The 20,098-nt window shown below is 44.2% G+C and overlaps 1 protein-coding gene across 7 annotated transcripts in view; it reads left to right on the plus strand.

Moving 5' to 3' along the window:
* The window catches only part of TLE1 (TLE family member 1, transcriptional corepressor), a 105,861-nt gene that overhangs the window by 77,160 nt on the left and 8,603 nt on the right, over positions 1-20,098 (plus strand). For all 7 annotated transcript variants that reach the window (XM_007969573.3, XM_007969574.3, XM_037998545.2 and 4 more), the window contains 2 exons: positions 978-1,054; positions 19,111-19,360. In XM_007969573.3, the coding sequence (XP_007967764.2) occupies positions 978-1,054; positions 19,111-19,360 (327 nt within the window). The remainder of the gene's footprint in view (positions 1-977; positions 1,055-19,110; positions 19,361-20,098) is intronic.

Raw genomic sequence — 20,098 nt, forward strand, 5'->3', positions numbered from 1 at the left:
GTGGTCTCTGTAAACAGGTAGAATTCTGGACAGACTGAACCACAGGGGCAGGCTGGCCTGTTTGCCCTGCCTCTTGCCACTGTGCAAATGGTCTAATTTTTGACCAAGAAGACACAGAACTGCATTTGAAGGGTAGAATTGGCTCTGCAATCATTGATTGCATTAAGGGTATAAAATCCCACCATCATTTCTCTTGGCTGTTTGAAAAATGCCCTGCACCTTTCTCTCTTGTCCCCTCTTCACATAGCATTACCTCCACTAGTTTGCGCTGACGTTAAGATTCATTGGTTTTTCCTGATACTGCACTTGTAGGAGAGGCTGTGCAGTGGCGGGCAAAAGTGTTGAAAGTAAGGTGGTCAGCTGAGAGACTCGATGCTGTCCTTGTGCTGCACAAAGTAGGGAATCCATGTATGAATGCTTAAGCATTAAATTAGACCCGTGGTATGCAACTGGGGATGATTTTGTTCCTTGAGGACATTGGATAATATCTGGAGACACTTTTGATTATCGTAACTGGGGGTGGGAGGGGGCAGATGTGGATTCCTCTTGGCACATGAACAGTAGGGGCCAGGAATGCTGTTCAACATCCTGCAATGCCCAGGATGGCCCCCAACAAAGAAAAGAACTGTTTGGCACAAAATGTCAACAGTGCTGAGGTTGAGAAATCCTAATACAGCATATTGCTCTGTGAACTTGCTTGCAAGTCTAAGGGAGGTATTTACCATGGGGAAGTGGTTCTCAGTGCGCGAATCGATCACATCTCCTCTCTACCTCCCAAAAAGGAAGTGGGTCTTGTGGTGTTCAGAGGTGCTTATATTACCTCTTGCGTAGTAATTAAAAAGAAGAACACTAGGCCATGTCACTCTTCCCATTGAAGTTGCTTTGGGGAATCTGTGAGTTTCTAATGAAAGGTATTGATGTTCACAAAGTGCATGCTACAATAACCTGAGTCTGCAATGCCTTATTTTTGTTTCCAGGTGGGGTTTGATCCTCCCCCTCACATGAGAGTACCTACCATTCCTCCAAACCTGGCAGGAATCCCAGGGGGGAAACCGTAAGTGCCTCAAAGACCTTGGTTTTGTTTTAAAGGTGGTTACTCAGCCATTGGTATTAGCAGACTAGAATTCCAAAGGGAGTACAGGCTTGGGCGTTTCCAAGGAGATTTCTGGTATCTTTTCCTGAGGAGTGTTAACACTTTCTATAAATAGGCAACTTGTAGGTGTCATGCCTCTGTCTTCTCCCTGGGGGTGATCTCCTAAGTTCAGTTATTTCTAGAGAGAAACTGTTGGAGATGAGGACAAGGTGGGAGGAAAGCGCTGGAGGTGACTGGCCCTCTTTACTTGACCCCTCCGAAAGCTGCTCTGCTCTGCCATTTGGTTAGCGGGCAGCTGCTGGAGATTCCCAGCTGTGCTGTGCTGTGGGCAGTCAGCTGTCACGAACTCTTGCAGGCTTAGACGTTCGAAATGTGTCATCTCTTTACCCAGCTCCGTGCCACCTTTTTCTTATTTTGGTGGAAATGAGAGTTATTTGAAGGGTAGGTTGTGTTGCATGGCAGCACCCCAGGTTTACCCCCAAGTAAAGTTTTGATGAGTGCTCCGAGAGATCTAGAATTATAAAAAGCAAAGTGGCTTCATGGGGAAGCAGGAAAAGTTAACGTTCATTTTGTGTCCAGTGCACAAAAAAAGCTTTGGAATTTGAAAAAATTCAGTTGGCTATTCTTCCTGGGTCACTTTAAAAATTGCTTCCTTTTCATCATGTTAGTAATTAGAAGTATGATTTCAAAGAATTCCTAAAGTTCTCAAATTTTTTAAACAGCAGAATTGAAATGTGAAGGTCTGTTTTGCTTAGCAGCAAAACTCTGCCTTCTCCTAAGATAGCAAATAGCAGAGGCCAGGCACGGTGGCTCACGCTTGTAATCCTAGCACTTTGGGAGGCTGAGGCGGGTGGATCACCTGAGGTCGGGGGTTCGAGACCAGCCTGGCCAATGTAGCAAAACCCCATCTCTACTGAAAATACAAAAATCAGCTGGGCGTGGTGGTATGTGCCTGTAATCCCAGCTGCTCGGGAGGCTGAGGCAGGAGAATCGCTTGAACCTGGGTGGCGGAGGTTGCAGTGAGTGAAGATCACACCATTACACTCCAGCCTGGGCGACAGAGGGAGACTCTGTCTCAAAAAGAAAAGAAAAGAAAAGAAAAAATGGCAGGTCTTTGCAAATGTAGTTTTTTTCTTTTCTTTTCTCTTTTTTTTTTTTTTGTTTTTGAGACAGAGTTTCACTCTTGTTGCCCAGGCTGGAATGCAATGGTGTGATCTCTGCTCACTGCAACCTCTGCCTCCCGGGTTCAAGCAGTTCTCCTGTCTCAGCCTCCCAAGCAGCTGGGATTACAGGCGCAAGCCACTACGCCTGGCTCATTTTTGTATTTTTAGTAGAGATGGTGTTTCATCATATTGGTCAGGCTGGTCTTGAACTCCTGACCTCAGGCGATCCACCCGGCTCAACCTCCCAAAGTGCTGGGATTACAGGCATGAGCCACCGCGCCCAGCCGATTTTTTTTTCAATAAAGGTACGAGTGCTACATGTCTTAGGCCTTCAGTTTGTTTTTGTCATACCCTTGCCTTCATGTGGTTGCTTTCAGCTTTTATCAGTACGTCACTTGCATGTCACATTAGTGAATTTTTTATTTTTAGAAACAGGGTCTTGCTCTGTTGCCCAAGCTGGAATGCAGTGGCACAATCGCAGCTCACTGCAACCTCGACCTCCTGGGCTCCAGCGATCCTCCTGCCTTGGCTTCCTGAGTAGCTAAGACTATACATGTCTGTCACCATACCTGGCCAATTTTTAAATTTATTTTTGTAGTGACAGGGTCTCCCTGTGTTGCCCAGGCTAGTCTCAAACTCCTGGCCTCACACGGTCCTCCTGCCTTGGCCTCCCAAAGTGCTTGGATTACAGGCATGAGCCACCACGCCCAGCATGGTGAATTATTTTGAGCAGTCCACTCAGCTGCCCTGTCATCCTTGGTGTGGTTTTGATAAGAGCCTTGTTTCAAATAAACCACCAGCATGAGATAAAATTGAATTTCTTACCCTGTCACCTGCTTTTTAGGAAAGGCGATTCCCATTGCACTACTTTTCATGTATTATAATATCTCTTTCACAATAATTTGATTTATGATGAAATGAGGTTTTTGTCTACACTAGGAATCAGTGGCGATGTTAGGAATTTAAGATGACATCTGTGCCCAATGAAGGGAGTCAGGGGTAGTAGTGCTCAATGCTCACTTAGCTGGTAGTTCTCTTCCAGTTGAGTACCCATGGACTAGTGACTACCCAGTGTGTTTTCTTGGGGATTTGGGAATGCCCCCCTCCTTCCAGCCTGGGAGGTCCTTGGGGCACTTGTGAGCATTTCCTGTCTGTGGTTGCTAGTGGCGTTGTGGCTGTTCTGTTCTAGTGATTGGTGAGTGGATAAAGGGCAAACCAGTAAAGTTGTGATGAGAAGCAGTAATACCAGTAACTGATGAACCTTTGGTGGAATAATAGGGAAATAAGGCCGAGTTCAGCTGACCCTTAGGGAAAGTTAGCTTCACGAGTTAGAGGTACGGGGTGTGTATTCAGCTGCTAACCCCCGCCTTGGGTGTAACTGAAGATGCAGTGAGGGAAGGCGGGTGAGCAGAGCTGTGAGCTGTGATGCTCGGGTGGAAGGCTGATAGGTGGGCACAGTTAAATTGGACCCTGTTCCTTATGTGTGTGTGTGTGTGTGTGTGTGTTAACAGGATCAGTTGTAAGACAGAAGTAGCATCGTGCTTATTAGAGTTAAGTATTGATGTCCTTGGCTTGTGAGCACCTTGCATTTCTTTGTGTTCAAAGCCGTGCAAACTAGAATCACAATGTGCCTAAGGACGAGGACAGTGGACACAGTGGCCAATGTTATGAGACTATGTCAGGGTACTTTTCTCATCTTGGTCAAAATGGCCATTGGCCTTTGGATCTGAGCAATCATTGCTCTCTCTAAAATAATTAAAATCTCTCTCTTTATTGATTTATTTTATTTTATTATTATTTGTTTTTAGAAACACTGGGTTTCCCTGGGTTGCCTAGGCTGGTTTCGAATTCCTGGGCTCAAATGATCCTCCTGCCATGGCCTCCCAGAGTGCTGTGACTACAGGCATGAGCCACTGTGCCTGGCCTAAAATATATTTTTTAGGATTCTCTTTCATGTTTGAGCCATATTATGTGAGGAAGATAGACTTAATATCAGAAGGAAAAATGAGCTTTGCCATTGTTGCCAGGGTCTGGGCTATATACAATCTTACTGTGTCTCTCTCTCTCTTTCTCTCTTTCTCTATGTGTGTATGTATAATATATATATATAAAATTTATATATATATATAATATATATATTATACTTTTAAGTTCTAGGGTATATGTGCACAATGTACAGGTTTGTTACATATGTATACATGTGACATGTTAGTTTGCTGCACCCATGAACTCATCATTTACAGTAGGTATTTCTCCTAATGCTATCCCTGCCCCAGCCCCCAACCTGCTGACAGGCCCCATGTGTGATGTTCCCATGTGTGTGTCCAAGTGTTCTCATTGTTCAACTCCCACCTATGATTGAAAACATGCGGTGTTTGGTTTTCTGTCCTTGTGATAGTTTGCTGAGAATGATGGTTTCCAGCTTCATCCATGTCCCTGCAAAGGAACATGAACTCATTCCTTTTTATGGCTGCATAGTATTCCATGATGTATATGTGCCACATTTTCTTAATCCAGTCTATCACTGATGGACATTTGGGTTGGTTCCAAGTCTTTGCTATTGTGAATAGTGCTACAATAAACATATGTGTGCATGTGTCTTTATAGCAGCATGATTTATAATCCTTTGGGTATATACCCAGTAATGGGATGGCTGGGTCAAATGGTATTTCTAGTTCTAGATCTTTGAGGAATTGCCACACTATCTTCCACAATGGTTGAACTAATTTACACTCCCACCAACAGTGTAAAAGCGTTCCTATTTCTCCACATCCTCTCCAGCATCTGTTGTTTCCTGACTTTTTAATGATCTCCATTCTAACTGGTGTGAGATGGTATCTCATTATGGTTTTCATTGGCATTTCTCTGATGACCAGTGATGAGGAGCATTTTTTCATGTGTCTGTTGGCTGCATAAATGTCTTCTTTTTAGAAGTGTCTGTTCATATCCTTTGCCCACTTTTTGATGGGGTTGTTTTTTTTTTTTTCTTGTAAATGTAAGTTCTTTGTAGGTTCTGGATATTAGCCCTTTGTCAGATGGGTAGATTGCAAAATTTTTCTCCCATTCTGTAGGTTGCCTATTCACTCTGATGGTAGTTTCTTTTGCTGTGCAGAAGCTCTTTAGTTTAATTAGATCCCATTTGTCTATTTTGGCTTTTGTTGCCATTGCTTTTGGTGTTTTAGTCATGAAGTCCTTACCCATGCCTATGTCCTGAATGGTATTGCCTAGGTTTTCTTCTAGGGTTTTTATGGTTTTGGGTCTAACATTTCAAATTTTAATCCATCTTGAATTAATTTTTGTAGAAGGTGTAAGGAAGGGACTCAGTTTTAGTTTTCTACATATGACTGCCCATATTTATCTATTAATTAGTATGAGAGAACTTGCTGTTCTTACTATTTAGTAAAGTAATATTGCCTGAGGCAGTGCTGCTCAAACTATTTATGGTGACCAGTTTTTTTCCTGAGTAAATCAAAGATGGAGACATTTGTAACCTACAATACAAGTGAATAGGAGGAAAAAGATACAAAATCCAAGTCCATTTTTTTGTTGTTACAAGAGTCAACAGCCCTAAGTCCTCAGGTTGCTGTGCTCACTCTTGATGACTGCACTCATCTCACTGCAAACAGTAGCCAGTGTTTGCTGACCACACGTTGAGTAGGGCTGGTCTGAGGCACTTAAGAGAAATGAGGACAAACTCGTGTGTCCAGGGTAGAGTGAACAAGGTGTTAAAGGTTATACAAATAATTCTCTGAAAAATACCCATGGAAAGAATGCTTGGGTGAGGCAGACAGAAGGCACAGTTGCCATTCATAGACTGAGTGTGAACTGTCAGGCTTTATGTGCGATGCCAGGCGTGCTCCAGGAAAGAGGGTGCTCTCAGCCTTCTCTGCCCGTGGGGGCTTGATGATGTCATTAAAAGAAGAGTAAATATCCTAGTTTAACTCGTGATATGTGCTCTTGAGGCAGAGCAGTGGGTGATAGGGAGACATGTAAATAAGTGACCAAAATTAGATTCAGAAAGACTTCCGTGGGATGAAGCTGAAGCTGAAGCACGTGCAGGAAGGATTAAGTTTCCCAGGGAACTGGGGAGGGACAGTCTGGGTCGTGCACAGAGAGAGAGCTTGAGGGATGAGAGAGAGAGCTTGCAGATGGATGAGTGCCTCCTGAGTGTTACTGCCAAAAGAGTTCAGTTGGAGCAAGAGGGACTTTAACACCCCTTTAGTATAAATGCTCAATGCATGGTTCAAGCCTGCTAAGATAACCCGTGCAGTGACTATGTGCCTCTGACCGTGCGTGTCGTTTGTCCAGGGACAGGGGACCCGCTGCTGCCCAGAGCAATGCATTTTCCATGGCTCTGTGAAAACTCTTCTAGCCCTTGAGCTGAATCTGTCTCCCTGGAACTTTGACCCATCAATCCTGGCTCTTTCCTACCCCCTGAGACCACACAGCACACTGCTAATCCGTCATCCCCATGGCAGCTCTTCAGTGTTTGGAGACCCCCACACCACCCTGAGGCTTCTCTTCTGGCTAGAATTTGTCTGGTGCTTCAGCCCTCTCTTGTGGGCCGTGATTTAGGGTTCCCACATCATCTGCTCACTAAGATCCAGACCCTGTCACTTCTTTTCCATCCACACTTTCACAGATTTTATTGAGACCTCCTGCATAGGCATAGGGGGCCCCCCTGGGAGCTCACAGCCTAGGATGGGGCACAGGCAAGGAAAAATTCTCCTTTGCCCTCTGAGTCTGCAGCTGGGCCTGAGAATCAAACTGACGTAAGATAGATTAATAGGAGAAATGCATGCAAGTTTTATTAAGAATTTTGGTGTACATGGGAGTCTTCACAAGGAAATGAAGACCCGAAGAAGTGTCCAGAGCAGGCAGCTTGTATCACTTTTTGTTTGTTTGTTTGTTTGTTTGTTTTTTGAGACAAAGTCTCGTTCTGTCATCCAGGCTGGAGTGTAGTGGCCCAATCTTGGCTCACTGCAACCTCTACCTCCCGGGTTCAAGCGATTCTCCTGCCTCAGTCTCCCGAGTAGCTGGAATTACAAGCATACACTACCATGTCTGGCTCATTTTTGTATTTTTAGTAGAGGCGGGGTTTCACCATGTTGGCCAGGCTGGTCTTGAATTCCTAACTTCAGGTGATCCACCCGCCTTGACCTCCCAAAGTGCTGGGATCACAGGCATGAGCCACCACGCCCGGCCTTGTATCACTTTTATACAAAGAAATGACAAATTTGTGAAGACATGACAAGAAAGAGTTTTGGGATGGAGGCAGTAAATTGTGGTTAGGTAACTAAGAGATAGATATATTGGCGGAAAACTTGTGGGAGACAAAGGTTAGTTTGGTGAGTTTATTTGTACACATCCCTTTTAGTGTTGATTCCCAGACTATGGTGATAAGGCTGTTCTTCTTCTGTTTCTGGTACAGGGAGGGCACCTTTCTCATGGGAAATTGTATGACCTGTTTTTGTATAGAAAGAGATCAGGAGGCCGGGCGCGGTGGCTCACGCTTGTAATCCCAGCACTTTGGGAGGCTGAGGTGGGTGGATCACGAGGTCAGGAGATCGAGACCATCCTGGCTAACATGGTGAAACCCCGTCTCTACTAAAAATACAAAAAACTAGGCGGGCGCCTGTAGTCCCAGCTACTCGGAGGCTGAGGCAGGAGAATGGCGTGAACCCGGGAGGCGGAGCTTGCAGTGAGCCGAGATCGCGCCACTGAGCCGAGATCGCGCCACTCCAGCCTGGGCAGCAGAGCAAGACTCCGTCTCAAAAAAAAAAAAAAAAGAAAGCGGTCAGGAAGTCTTTCCTGGATCTCTCATTTCTCAAGTGTTTTCAGCTCAAAATAACCAGTATACCAAACGGGCGTATTTGGTTGTGGCATATCCCGAACTCCTTCAAGGGAAACATGAGTTAAATAATCACAAAATCAAAGGCAGAATTGTAGACCCCCAGGCTACCACAGAGCTATTACAGAGGAGCACTGTTCTAGAAAGCCTATGACAGGGCATGGGGGACTGATCCCACTGGGGAGGGTCAAGCAGGGATCCCCTGCTGAAGGGTTTTCAGAGCTGCACTCACCCAACAGGGGCAGGGGCTGAACCTCTAAGTGGAGAGACCAGCATGTGCAAAGGCCCTGTGGCTTCACATGGTTGTCAGTCAGAGTGGAACAGAGCAAGATGACTTGCAGTGCTAGCATTCCACACCCCTGTTTCCAGTGTTAAGATGACAAGATCTCAGTAGGGTTTCCCAACCACCCTGGTCACCTTCCCTCCTCTCTCATACCCATTCCAGCCTCCCCTAACTTCTTTTTGTTAAAGCATCATTCCCGTTCCCTCTGGACATCTGAGCCCAAATTTTAGTGTTAGATTCTTCCCTATTTAACTTTTTTTTTTTTTAACAGTCTTATTCTTTGTTAAAATTCTCACCTTTCTCATGCCCAGTTTTGTCAGTAAGGTCCTAGATGAGTGTTATCTTTCTTCCTCACCAAACTGCTGTCAGTTTACTCTTTATTGTAAAGCACTGGTCAGGGCCGTGTGTTGCACAGAGGTCTTCAAAAGTTGAATACAGATTGAGCATCTTAATTCAAAAATTCAAAATCCAAAATGCTTCAAAATCTGAAACTTTTTGAGTGCCGACATGATGCCACACATGGAAAATTCCACACCTGACCTGATGTGACAAGGTGCAGTCAAAACACACAACACACAGTTTATTTGGCATCCCCAGGGGAAAACTAAAATCACCCTCAGGCTATGTGCGTGAGGTCTGTATGAAACAGACATGAATCTTGTGTTTAGATTGGGTTCCATCCCCAAGATAACTCATTTATGTTTATGTAAATATTCCGAAGTCTGAAAACAGTCCGAGATTGGAAACACTTCTGGTTCTGAAGCATTTTGGATACGGGATGTTCGACCTGTATAAACCGACATGCCATTCAAGGCCCACGGGTAATATCGCCCCAGCCTGCTTTTCCGGTGTCATGTCCTGTGTGCTTTACATCCTGCGCTAACCCAATGGGATGAGTCTCTGTTCCCTGATGACTCCAGCCCCTGCTCCCTGGAGCAGCTTCCCTTCTCACTGGTCTCTTCCTGTTGAAGTATTTTCTGTCCTTCAAAGCCCGCTTGAGTTGCTGCCTCCTTCATGAAGCCTTCATGGATGCCTTCCCATCTCTGGTCCCCCTCCAGTTGCACCATGAAACATCTTATGACACTTCTCACACTTTGAGCTTGGATTATAATCATGTACAGGCCATGTTTCTATCTACTTCCTCCCCAGGAGGATGGAAGTTCCCGAAGTCTTGTCCCTTGACACAGACACCCAGTAAACAAATGTTCATCGCCTTGAATAGGTGGGAGACAGGTCCAGGATTGTGTAAGACCCTGTGATTCATTCTTTTCTCAAGGAGATCCTTGGTTCGCATTTTCGAATTATTAAGTAGTGTTGGTTTATAAGAGGTAACCCTGAGCTTGTTTTCACACCCTCAAGGCTGGATTTAATTGGTATTGTTTAGTTCAGCATAACTTGAATTCATTTTTGGTTTTAGGACATTTATTCCCCTGAGCTCTTTGGAGATCATTGGTAAGAGAAATTCCAAAGTTTAGTTAGACTTTTTTTTTTTTTTTTTCTGGCACTGTAGCACTGCTGTTCTGCCTGTAAATACCTGGGGGCTGTGCTCTACCTGCCTTATATATTAGCACCTAGAGGTCAGTAATAACTCAGGCTAATCATAGTTTGGCTTAAGAGTCTAGGGTAGTTACAGGTCCTTTCACCCTGTGTTTTAATGCCAGACATGTAATTTAGAAATCTTCTACCCACTTGTTTAGTGTTTAAATAAATCTTTAAAGTACCTTTTTGGTTTAGAGCCTAAAGGGAAAAGAAAAATCTTAACTACATTTGGGGTAAAATTGCCTCATAGGAAAACATTTGCAGCAGTGATTAGAGACCCTTTCCAGGCTTTTCGCCAAGAAAAAGTTTCGGTGACCAGGGGCTTCCCCCTTTCACCCCACTTTTTCTGTTTCTGGTCTTCTGGTTTCTCTGTTTTTGTCTAGATTCCACAGCTCGCTTATTTAGTGGACTTGAACATTGATTCAGCCCTCTTTTTCTTTGACGGGGTGGTATTACTCTGGGTTCTCCAGAGAAACAAAATGAATAAACTATAGATATGGATATGGAGAAGGAGTTATTTGGAGGGGTTGACTCACATGACTGTGTAGACTGAGAAATCCCATGATTTATTGTCTGCAAGCTGGAGGCCCGGGAAAGCCGGTGTAGTTCTGCTCCAAGCTGAGGCTCGAGAACCAGGAGCACTGATGGTTGAGAGCAGCAGCAGGTGGATGTTCCAGCTCAAGCAAAGGGCACATTTGCTACTCCTCTAACTTCCTGTCCTGTCCAGGCCCTCAGTGATGCCCACCTGCATTGGTGAGGGGACCTTCTTTACTCAGGTTACCTATTCAAATGCTAATTTCTTCTAGAAACAGCCTCAGAGACGCACCTAGAAATAAAGTTTTATCAGCCTCTCTGGTGTCCCTTAGTCAATTTAATCAAGTTGACATATAAAGTTGACCATCACAGTGATATTTGGGTAGGTTTTTTTTTTTTTTTTGGATCTATTAAATGCTAAAAATAACATGCCCATTCTGTTCCTTATTTTTGCCATGTGGGTATTAGTTTAGTTTCTGTTTTTCTACCTTCTGATAATATAGGAATATGTAGTTTAATTTTTTGAGATTAAGTTGAAGTGAGGCCCTTCCTTTTTAAAAAGAAAAATGAGATGGGGATCTCCAGGGTGACCTCGAACTCCTGAGCTCAGAGGATCCTCCTGCCTCAGTCTCCTGAGTAGCTGGGAGGACCTTCCTTTTGATGTCAGTAGTGTTTAGCTACAATATTTCCTCACTTGACTTCTCTCTCTCCCTCTTCGCCTTGTCAGAAATGACATTTGGTTTATGGGATATAAATACAGTGTGTATATTTCTTGCTTGGATGATGCTCGTTTTTGTCTGTAGTGGTAGTTCCTTTGCTGGAATTTTTTAGTTTAGCTTTGAAATAGCGATATATTAAGCCTCTTTTTGTTTTACTTTTCATCCAAGAGTTTCTCCATTTGTATCTTTGTCCTGTTGAGGAGCCTTGTTCCTGCTCCAGCACACTGAGAAGTTTGGAAATGTATAATTGATAGAGGAAGTTAGGTCCTAGAACTCAAAATCTTAAATGTTGGCTTTGGCTGGAATATCTCCTTGTTTATCAACTTAGGTCATCTGTTTCTTGTTTTCTTTGCTTGTAATCTTCTTTTACATATCCATTTTAAGAAGTTTTGTATTTTCCTTTAAAAAAAATAAATGAAAATAGAGTGTATGCATCTAAATAAGGAAACAAAGAGTCTCCCAACCTAATGCTTTGAAGTTTGCTACTTACAAGTTAGTTGGTAATAAAGCCCTCCGTTAACATAGAAATGCTGTCTTTCAAGTAAGGTAGGAATTATACCCGTTCTGCATGTTTTCTATTTGGAAGAATATGCGAATGGCCAAACTGGAAAAATTTTGTAGATGTTATGGGTTAGATGTGCAGACCCTTAAAAAAATTTGACAGAGGGAGGTTTTACCTATAGCAGGTAAATTATACTTTCTTCTAAAATCTTAGAATAATAAGACTCTGATTTTCTTACGAGCTCCGTGTCACTATTCCCCTCAGCCACCACCTTTATTAGTTTTCAGGCTAAGAGTATCCTCCGGAATCATAAATTACATTATTCTCATCCATTCTATAAGGAGCCCGGTTCCCCCAGCCCCCACAGTCACGCTCACAATGTGGACATGCCTCATGTTGCTCACGATGTGTGGGGTAAGTGTCTTTGTCCTGGTGGGTCCCATGTTATCCCTCTTGAGGGGATAACGTCACAGGTAGTGCTGACGTGGAAGCTAAGGTAAAGATTAACAGCTCCACTTTTGCAGCTGGGCTGAGCTGGAGTTGGCTCTACCGCTTGTTAGTTGGGTGGTTATGGGCAAGTTACTTAGACTCTCTGTGCCCCCTTCCCTCATCTCTAAACAGTAAGGGATAGTGAGCCCCTCCTGTGATGTGGCAAGCAAAAGTTGACTATATTGCACTTCATAGTTTTCTTGAAGTACTTTCCCATGTGGCTTCATTACTTCATACCTCAGCGGTCCTGTTCATAGGCTAAGTTTTGTCAGGGCGCTTTGTAAAAATGGGGAAATGAGGCTCAAGTTAGTTAGGCATGGTGCCCACAGGTTACTAGGCATTAAACTGAAGCAATTGCTTGTGCCTCCTGACTTCTTGCACTTGACCGTGTGGGTCCTGCTTTCCAGGGCCTGGAGGCAGGATGGAGCTTGTTCTATGTGACCTGTGGTTGCTTCTGCCACAGCTTGCTTGGGAAGGGCCCAGCATCCACTGGATTTAGCTGACTTAGGGTAAAGCTATGGATTTCACTTCATTACTGTCATTGCTTTCATTGTCTTTTCTGAGGTCTAAGTCAGCTCTCCAGGGACTGCCTTTCCCCCTTAGGAAAACTGTTACCATCTCTTAGTGACATTTGGTATAATTGCTAGACATTGCCTGGGAAAAGTTGGCTGGCATCACCCAGGGGCTTAGAGAGGAATGCCCACCTTATTTTAGCAGATTTTCCTTACCATGGCAACTTTTCCTGTCTCAATATATAAGTGATCAGGTAACAGTAGACAACTTGTGTTCTGATCCATGGAGAGTGCCGGCTGGTGAAACCCTCTGCCTACCCCTGAAAAACTCTGGAATGGGAAAGACAGAAATGCTCACCGTGTGAGAAATACTCTTAGAGAGGTTAGTTGGAAAGGTTAGGACCCTGGGAAAGAATCATCAAGGCTGGGGAGGTCGTGGCAGTCAGAGGGAGGGAGGCAGTGCTGTTCTAGCAGGAGGGAACAGTTTGTGCGCAACTTGGAGATGTGACAGCATGTGATATTTTAGGGGACTGGCCTGTTGTCCCACGTGGCTGGGAGTTTAAGGTCACATGAAGTAAGACTTGTTGACACTAAATTGTAAAGGGTTTCATGAGCCCTAAAGAGCTTGAAGAGCGAATGAAGGTTTTTGACACGATCGGATTTTTGAACCTTGTTAATATAGCTAACAATGTCACATCCAGAGTGCCGAATCCATAGGCAGCGGGGCTTGACCACAGCCGTCATCTCCGGGGTCTGTGGTTCTTCACTATTGTTTACTTGATTCTGCCACTGCAGTTCCTATTTCCAGCAAACCAACAACCCTGTAAACACCTGTTTTCCTTTGACCACAGAACACAGCATAGTTTTATTAAGAGGAGCCTGGTCTGCTAGGAAAAAACAACCTGCGCCCTTGGAACACAGTCTTGTTTTCCAGTTCACCACGGCTGCGAAGGAGCCCAGTGGGGACTCTCTGCTCTTAGTTCCTTCACCTCTGCTGTGTGCCCAGTAAATGAAAAGCCCCTCGCTCTTAATGGGTTTTTATTTCATTCAATTCTTGAATCTGTGAAGTCGAGTGGGCTTTATTCTTTTTGATTCTGACACCAGACTTCAGAATCAGACACGATCCTCATCTGTAGGAGCTTGATTCAGAAAGCTAGGTGGGGGCTGGGGCTCAGTTCTGAGGCTTTCTGAGTTGCGGGTGGGTTTCTCTGTGTGACCCCTAGCGAGGGATCCAGGACTGACTTTCTGCCCTGCAGTTTGCCACGATTCTATCCCAACGTCCATCTCTACTCTTTGGGCGTTCGTTCTAGTCTTTGCTGAATGCCATTTCCCCCACTCTCACCTTCGATGATTTATGAATTTTGTGTTTTTCGTTGCCTCGTCACTGCCCTTGTGCTTTCCTGATTTCCCACCCCGCGTCTTCCTCCCTTTCCGCATTCCCTGACCCACATACTTGTCCACTGGTTGAGATAAAGCCCTCAATTCAACGTATCTTCACTTGGCATTTTCAGTCTTGGTGGTTCGATAACAATACTGTCATTTCCTGAAGACTCACTGCAGGTGTCAAGTGCGGTGTTAAGTGGTTTGCAGCTGTTACCACTTTAATCCTTACAGCAACCCCTGCGACCTCTATATTTTATTGTTATTCCTGTCTTATGGATCACGAAACGGACACATTCTAGACTGCAGGCTGGCTGATTGGCAAGACCACGGTTGATGTGGCCAGAGAGCCAGAGAGAGGTTCATTTAACAGCAAAGTTTGGGCACTTGATTTGGCTGTGGACCTAATCTAATGTGTTAACTGGTTAAGAGCCTTCCCCTTGACTTCCCCTAAATAACTAAATGAATCTAAACTTTAAACATTGAAATACCATACACATACAGAAAGTTCATGAATCACATGTGTCTAGCTCAGCGACTTTTCACCAAAGGCAGCCACCGGTGTAACCAGCCCTCGGATCAAGGAACAGAGCAGGATCATTGCCCAGAAACCCGTCCCATGCCCCTCGCAGTCACCAAGGTTAACCACGACCTTGACTTTCAGTACTGCAGATGAATTTTGCCTGTGTTCGAAATTCTAGAAATGCAGTCATATCCATGTCCGTTCTTTTGTAGCTGGCTGCATTCGGAATTCAGGTGTGAGCGATATTCATGAATACTCACTATCTGGTTATACATTCCTCTTTCTGATTGGTTTTACTTTTCCTAGTTCCTCAACCAGTAGAGAAAGTTAAGTTTCCTTCTGGGATCCCTTCACCATTGTCACGATGAGCCCTCAGTGTGGCCTTTTATCGAAAAAGCTCTGTTATTATTGTAGGTGAATAATTTCCTTCCCTGGTTTTTTCCTTCCAGTTGATCCCTCCTAAAGACCCATCTGCCCTTTGCGTTGCTCTGGTGTGTTCATTTGATTTGGCTCTCCAGCACAGCAGGCAGCACCAGCTTCCTGCGGGGCCCCCTGTGACTGATGTATTAACATCCATATGGGTTTCCCCTGGGACGGATGAGTGTTCACAGCTTCTGACAGCAGCTCGCTGCATTGTGAATCAATTTTAAATTGCCTCCGTATGATGATCGCGGGCCTCCTGTGCATTTTAAAGAAGAGGACACCTGGGAGAGAAGTGGGTGTCTTCCAAAGATCAGACAGATCTCCCGTCTGTTACTCGGTGCATCTATTTAATCTGGAACATTTAACTCTATGATAAGCAGGCTTCCAGTTGAAGGAAGATAAAATTTCCTTTTGCTGAAAAATCTGGGATTGCTCAAAGGGTGCCTGATGGAAACCCGGCCTTACCTGGAGGCGCCCAGCTTGATTTGTGGTACACAGAAAGAAACTAATCCTCACGTGTTATTTCTCTCATAGCACCGAGATCTTTGAGAAGCAGTTTCCCCACCTTAACCACCATCCTTATAAATCATGTGCAACTCAATTGTTTTACTTTTATTTTTATTTTTTTAATTATTATTTTATTATTATTTTTTGAAATGGAGTCTCGCTTTGTTGTCCAGGCTGGAGTGCTGTGGTGCGATCTTGGCTCAGTGCAAGCTCCGCCTCCCGGGTTCACACCATTCTCCTGCCTCAGCCTCCGGAGTAGCTGGGACTACAGGCACCCGCCATCACACTCAGCTAATTTTTTTGTACTTTTAGTAGAGACAGGATTTCACTCTGTTAGCCAGGATGGTCTTGATCTCCTTATCTCGTGATCCGCCCGCCTCAGCCTCCCAAAGTGCTAGGATTACAAGAGTGAGCCACGGCGCCAGGCCTCATTGTTTTATTTTATGGAAATTTACTTGTCATTTCTTCAGTATCACCTGGCTTTTTTTTGTTGTTGTTTTTGGACCCAGAGCATGGAGCCTGATTCTGAGTCATAGAACTTGGCTACTGGACGTTGTTCGTTGAGCATTCTTCAAAGCCTAGAATTCTTGTAGGACATGAATAGACTTAAACTCCCATAGTTCTGTGGCAATCTTCAAGGGCAACAAAATGCTATTTGATTATGACTCCAAATATCCCATAATAAGCAGCATAGGTTCCTGTTCAACTAACTATAATGTGCATGTTTAAATATCATGTGGACTCGATAAATTGCTAAGGACACCAAATAATCCTGTTGGATAAAAAATGAGATTGAGTGGTTTGGTGATGTGAGGGCTTAGAGCTATATTGTTTGTATACGTGTCTTTATTTCCCAGGACAGTCTCCATGGTTCCCATTAGATGTGCTTATTCATTCAAATTAAGAGTAACATTAAGGATTTGGGCCAAATAGCTATTTTACTATTAGTTACTGGAACCAATTTGCCAGCAGGTAACAGATTGAGATTGTGTCCTGTGGTTGAGTGGAGGGGAAGTTTAAAAGTCTTCATGTGTTTGATGTTTTGCTTTTATGGAGGGAAGATAATAGCATGCATTTTATTTTCAAACAAATGTATGTGGGTTTTAAGTGCAGGGTGGTAGAGACCTAGCATAATCGTTTTCAGTTTTGTGCTTGCTAAGTTACTTTACAAAATTTGAGTTTGTATTAAAATGAAAATTTAAGCTCTGTATTAGTACTCATGGTGTTTACATTACGTATAAAGCTGCCAGTGACAGGCTCCAGAAAGGGCCCACACTTTCTCGAGGGTTATTGGCAGGAGGAAGCAGTGCCTACTTCACTTATTGTTGATGGTTTGAACTTTTAGCGCTTCTAGTGATTTCAAGTTAAGAAAGTGGAAATAGTGGTCTTCAAAGTAGAATGTGCATACTTTTTTTTTAGATGGAGTCTTGCTCTTGTCGCCCAGGCTGGAGTGCAGTGGTGCAATCTCGGCTCACTGCAACCTCCATTTCCCAGGTTCAAGTGATTCTTCTGCCTCAGCCTCCCAAGTAGCTGGGATTACAGGCACGTACCACCACGCCCAGCTATTTTTTGTATTTTTAGTAGAGACGAGACGGGATTTCACCATGTTGGTCAGGCTGGTCTTGAACTCCTGACCTCATGATCCGCCCACCTCTGCCTCCCAAAGTGCTGGGATTACAGGCGTGGGCCACCGCGCCCAGCTGAACGTGCATCATTTTATCAGTGATGTAGAGTGAAAACATTAACACTTCTCTTTCTTCTATCCTCTAAAGTGTCTTTTCTTTGTTTATGTTTTATCATGTCCCTAGGATCTTAGCTCTTGGAGTTTAAATTAAGTTCGTTGGAGGAAAAAATATGCTTTGAATTTTGGTGTAGAAGTAGAAGTGGGTAACTAGGATTAGGTTTGTTTGTATTTAACAGGGGAAGAAAATGGTAGCTTAAATAATGTGGAAGTTTATTACTCTCGCATAAAAGACAATGGCTCTCAGCAGCTCAGGGCAGGTACGACAGCCCCATAGTGTCACCAGGGCCTCTGCATCCTGTCTTTCTGTTCTGTTTCCCCCAGCAATTCCTTCCTTCCTTCCTTCCTTCCTTCCTTCCTTCCTTCCTTCCACCCTCCCTCCCTCCCTTCCTCTCTCCCTCCCTCCCTCCATTCTCTTCCTTCCTTCCCCCCCTCCCCCCTTCCTTCCTTCCATTTTAAGTTCTGGGATACATGTGCAGAATGTGCAAGTTTGTTACATAGGTATACACATGCCATGGTGGTTTGCTGCACCCATCAACCCGTCACCTACGTTAGGTATTTCTCCTAATGCTATCCTTCCCCTAGCCCCCCACCTCCTGACAGGCCCCAGTGTGTGATGTTCCCCTCCCTGTGTCCATGTGTTCTCATTGTTCAACTCCCACTTATGAGTGAGAATATGCGGTGTTTGGTTTTCTGTTCCTGTGTTAGTTTGCTGAGAATGATGGTTTCTCGTTTCATCCATGTCCCTGCAAAGGACATGAACTCATCCTTTTTTTATGGCTGTATAGTATTCCATGGTGTATATATGCAACATTTTCTTTATCCAGTCTGTCATTGATGGGCATTTGGGTTGGTTCCACGTCTTTGCTGTCCAGCAATTGATTTCTGTCTTTGAAATCAACCTCTGGGCCATAGTAGCACCAGTCATCCCTCTTAGCTCAGGCAGTGGGAAGGAAGAAGAGAAGAGGGCAGGTATGCTCCCTCCCTATTTATTTTTTTAGAGCAGTTATGGGTTCCAGGCAAAATAGAGTGGAAAGTTACAGAAGAGTTCCCATATTCCCCATCCCTCTCCTCTCTTTCAAGTTCAGAACTTCCTCAAAATGCCATCCAGCAGCTTCTTCTTAGACCTCATTGGTCAAAACATAGGCACGCTGGGCTAAAGGAGAGTGGGGAAGAGTAGTTTTTTTAGCTGGGCACTTTGCTGCCTTGTATAATGACGTTCCTGACCAACGTAGGCGAGGAAGATTGTTGAGTAGGAAACCTAAAATCCTGTTTAAAGCCATATAAGATAATCTCTTATTTTCTCTTCCTTAAGCAAAAGAAAGTTGAAGTCCAAACCATAAACTGGTATTTTTAGAAAGCTGTTTTTTGGGGTGGCGGGGGTTGTTTTTGCTATTGAAATACACTATCTACTCTGTTTAATTATTATTAGTTCTTAAGGGCTTCATCTTTAGCAGGGAAAATAATCATTTAAAATTCTACTAAGAAGTCAAATTACACAAGATACTTGGAAGGAGGTATTTTATGTTCATTTGGAAGTGCGTTAAGTGTTTTATAAGGAGATTTGAGGGAATGCTTTATAGAATGGATAAGAACGATTTAAATACCTTAAAAAAATTTTAAATACAGTTCTATGTATATGTCATTTGGTACACACTAGATTTCTGCTATTAATTATTTTAAATTTGCACCATCAGTAAATACTTCAACTTGTATTGTTTTAAAAGGAAAATATACAAGAGAATCTTTCCTTTTTTCCATCGTGTTCGTAGTCGTAGCACGTTGCCGAGGTCATGACTGCTTCCTCTGTAAATGTGTTTTCTGTCTTCTCTCCATTCATTTTTCCAAAAGTGCGTACTCCTTCCACGTTACCGCAGACGGTCAGATGCAGCCTGTCCCTTTTCCCCCCGACGCCCTCATCGGACCTGGAATCCCCCGGCATGCTCGCCAGATCAACACCCTCAACCACGGGGAGGTGGTGTGCGCGGTGACCATCAGCAACCCCACGAGACACGTGTACACAGGCGGGAAGGGCTGCGTCAAGGTCTGGGACATCAGCCACCCTGGCAATAAGAGTCCTGTCTCCCAGCTCGACTGTCTGGTGAGTGGACAGGAACTGGTGCACAAGGGCAATTTCTCCCTGGAGATTCAATAAGGAAATAGCTGTGTGGGCCTGGGTTTTATTCCCATTATGAGGAAATAGAAGCCCCTTCTGTTTCCTGTGTTGGGTATTTAATCCCCTCGGCCCCCCATTTAAATGCGAAGGTTTCATTTGTTGCTGTTGCACTGGCTAAATCCCAGAGTTGATGGATTTCTTTTTATAAAATATTTTACACTGGTTTGCAGAGGCTCTCCTTGTGTATGGATGTACATTACAAAAGGGGGTTTCCCATTTAATGGACAAAAGCACAACTTGGCCTGGACTCTGGTCCCTGCCATCCACTCAGTTTTTAATTTCCCTATAGCCTTTAGATAAATATAGAATAGTAAATATTTGATAACATGGCATAAAAACCATTCTGAACAGGGTAAGGTCTGTGTTTTTAAGGGAGACCTGAGAGAGCTGGTTAGGTTTTATGACCTTCACTTCAGGAAAGGGTTAAAGGCTGTCACTGCAAAGACCGGGGGCAGCCATCAACAAAATAGAGCGGTGAGAATGCTTTCCCAGAGTACCTACGCCATGTCCGCTCAGAGCCTGAGAATACCATTTTGCATTTTTCAGGGACATAAAACATGTTGGGACATGTTCCAGTCTCTAAACCGTAACCCCAGGATTTACAGAGCACATACCGCTGGCCTTAAGCAGACTCCGAGCTGCCCTGCCCTGCCCTGCCCTGGC

The sequence above is a fragment of the Chlorocebus sabaeus genome, chromosome 12 (assembly GCF_047675955.1).
Source record: "Chlorocebus sabaeus isolate Y175 chromosome 12, mChlSab1.0.hap1, whole genome shotgun sequence".
Lineage (NCBI taxonomy): Eukaryota > Metazoa > Chordata > Mammalia > Primates > Cercopithecidae > Chlorocebus > Chlorocebus sabaeus.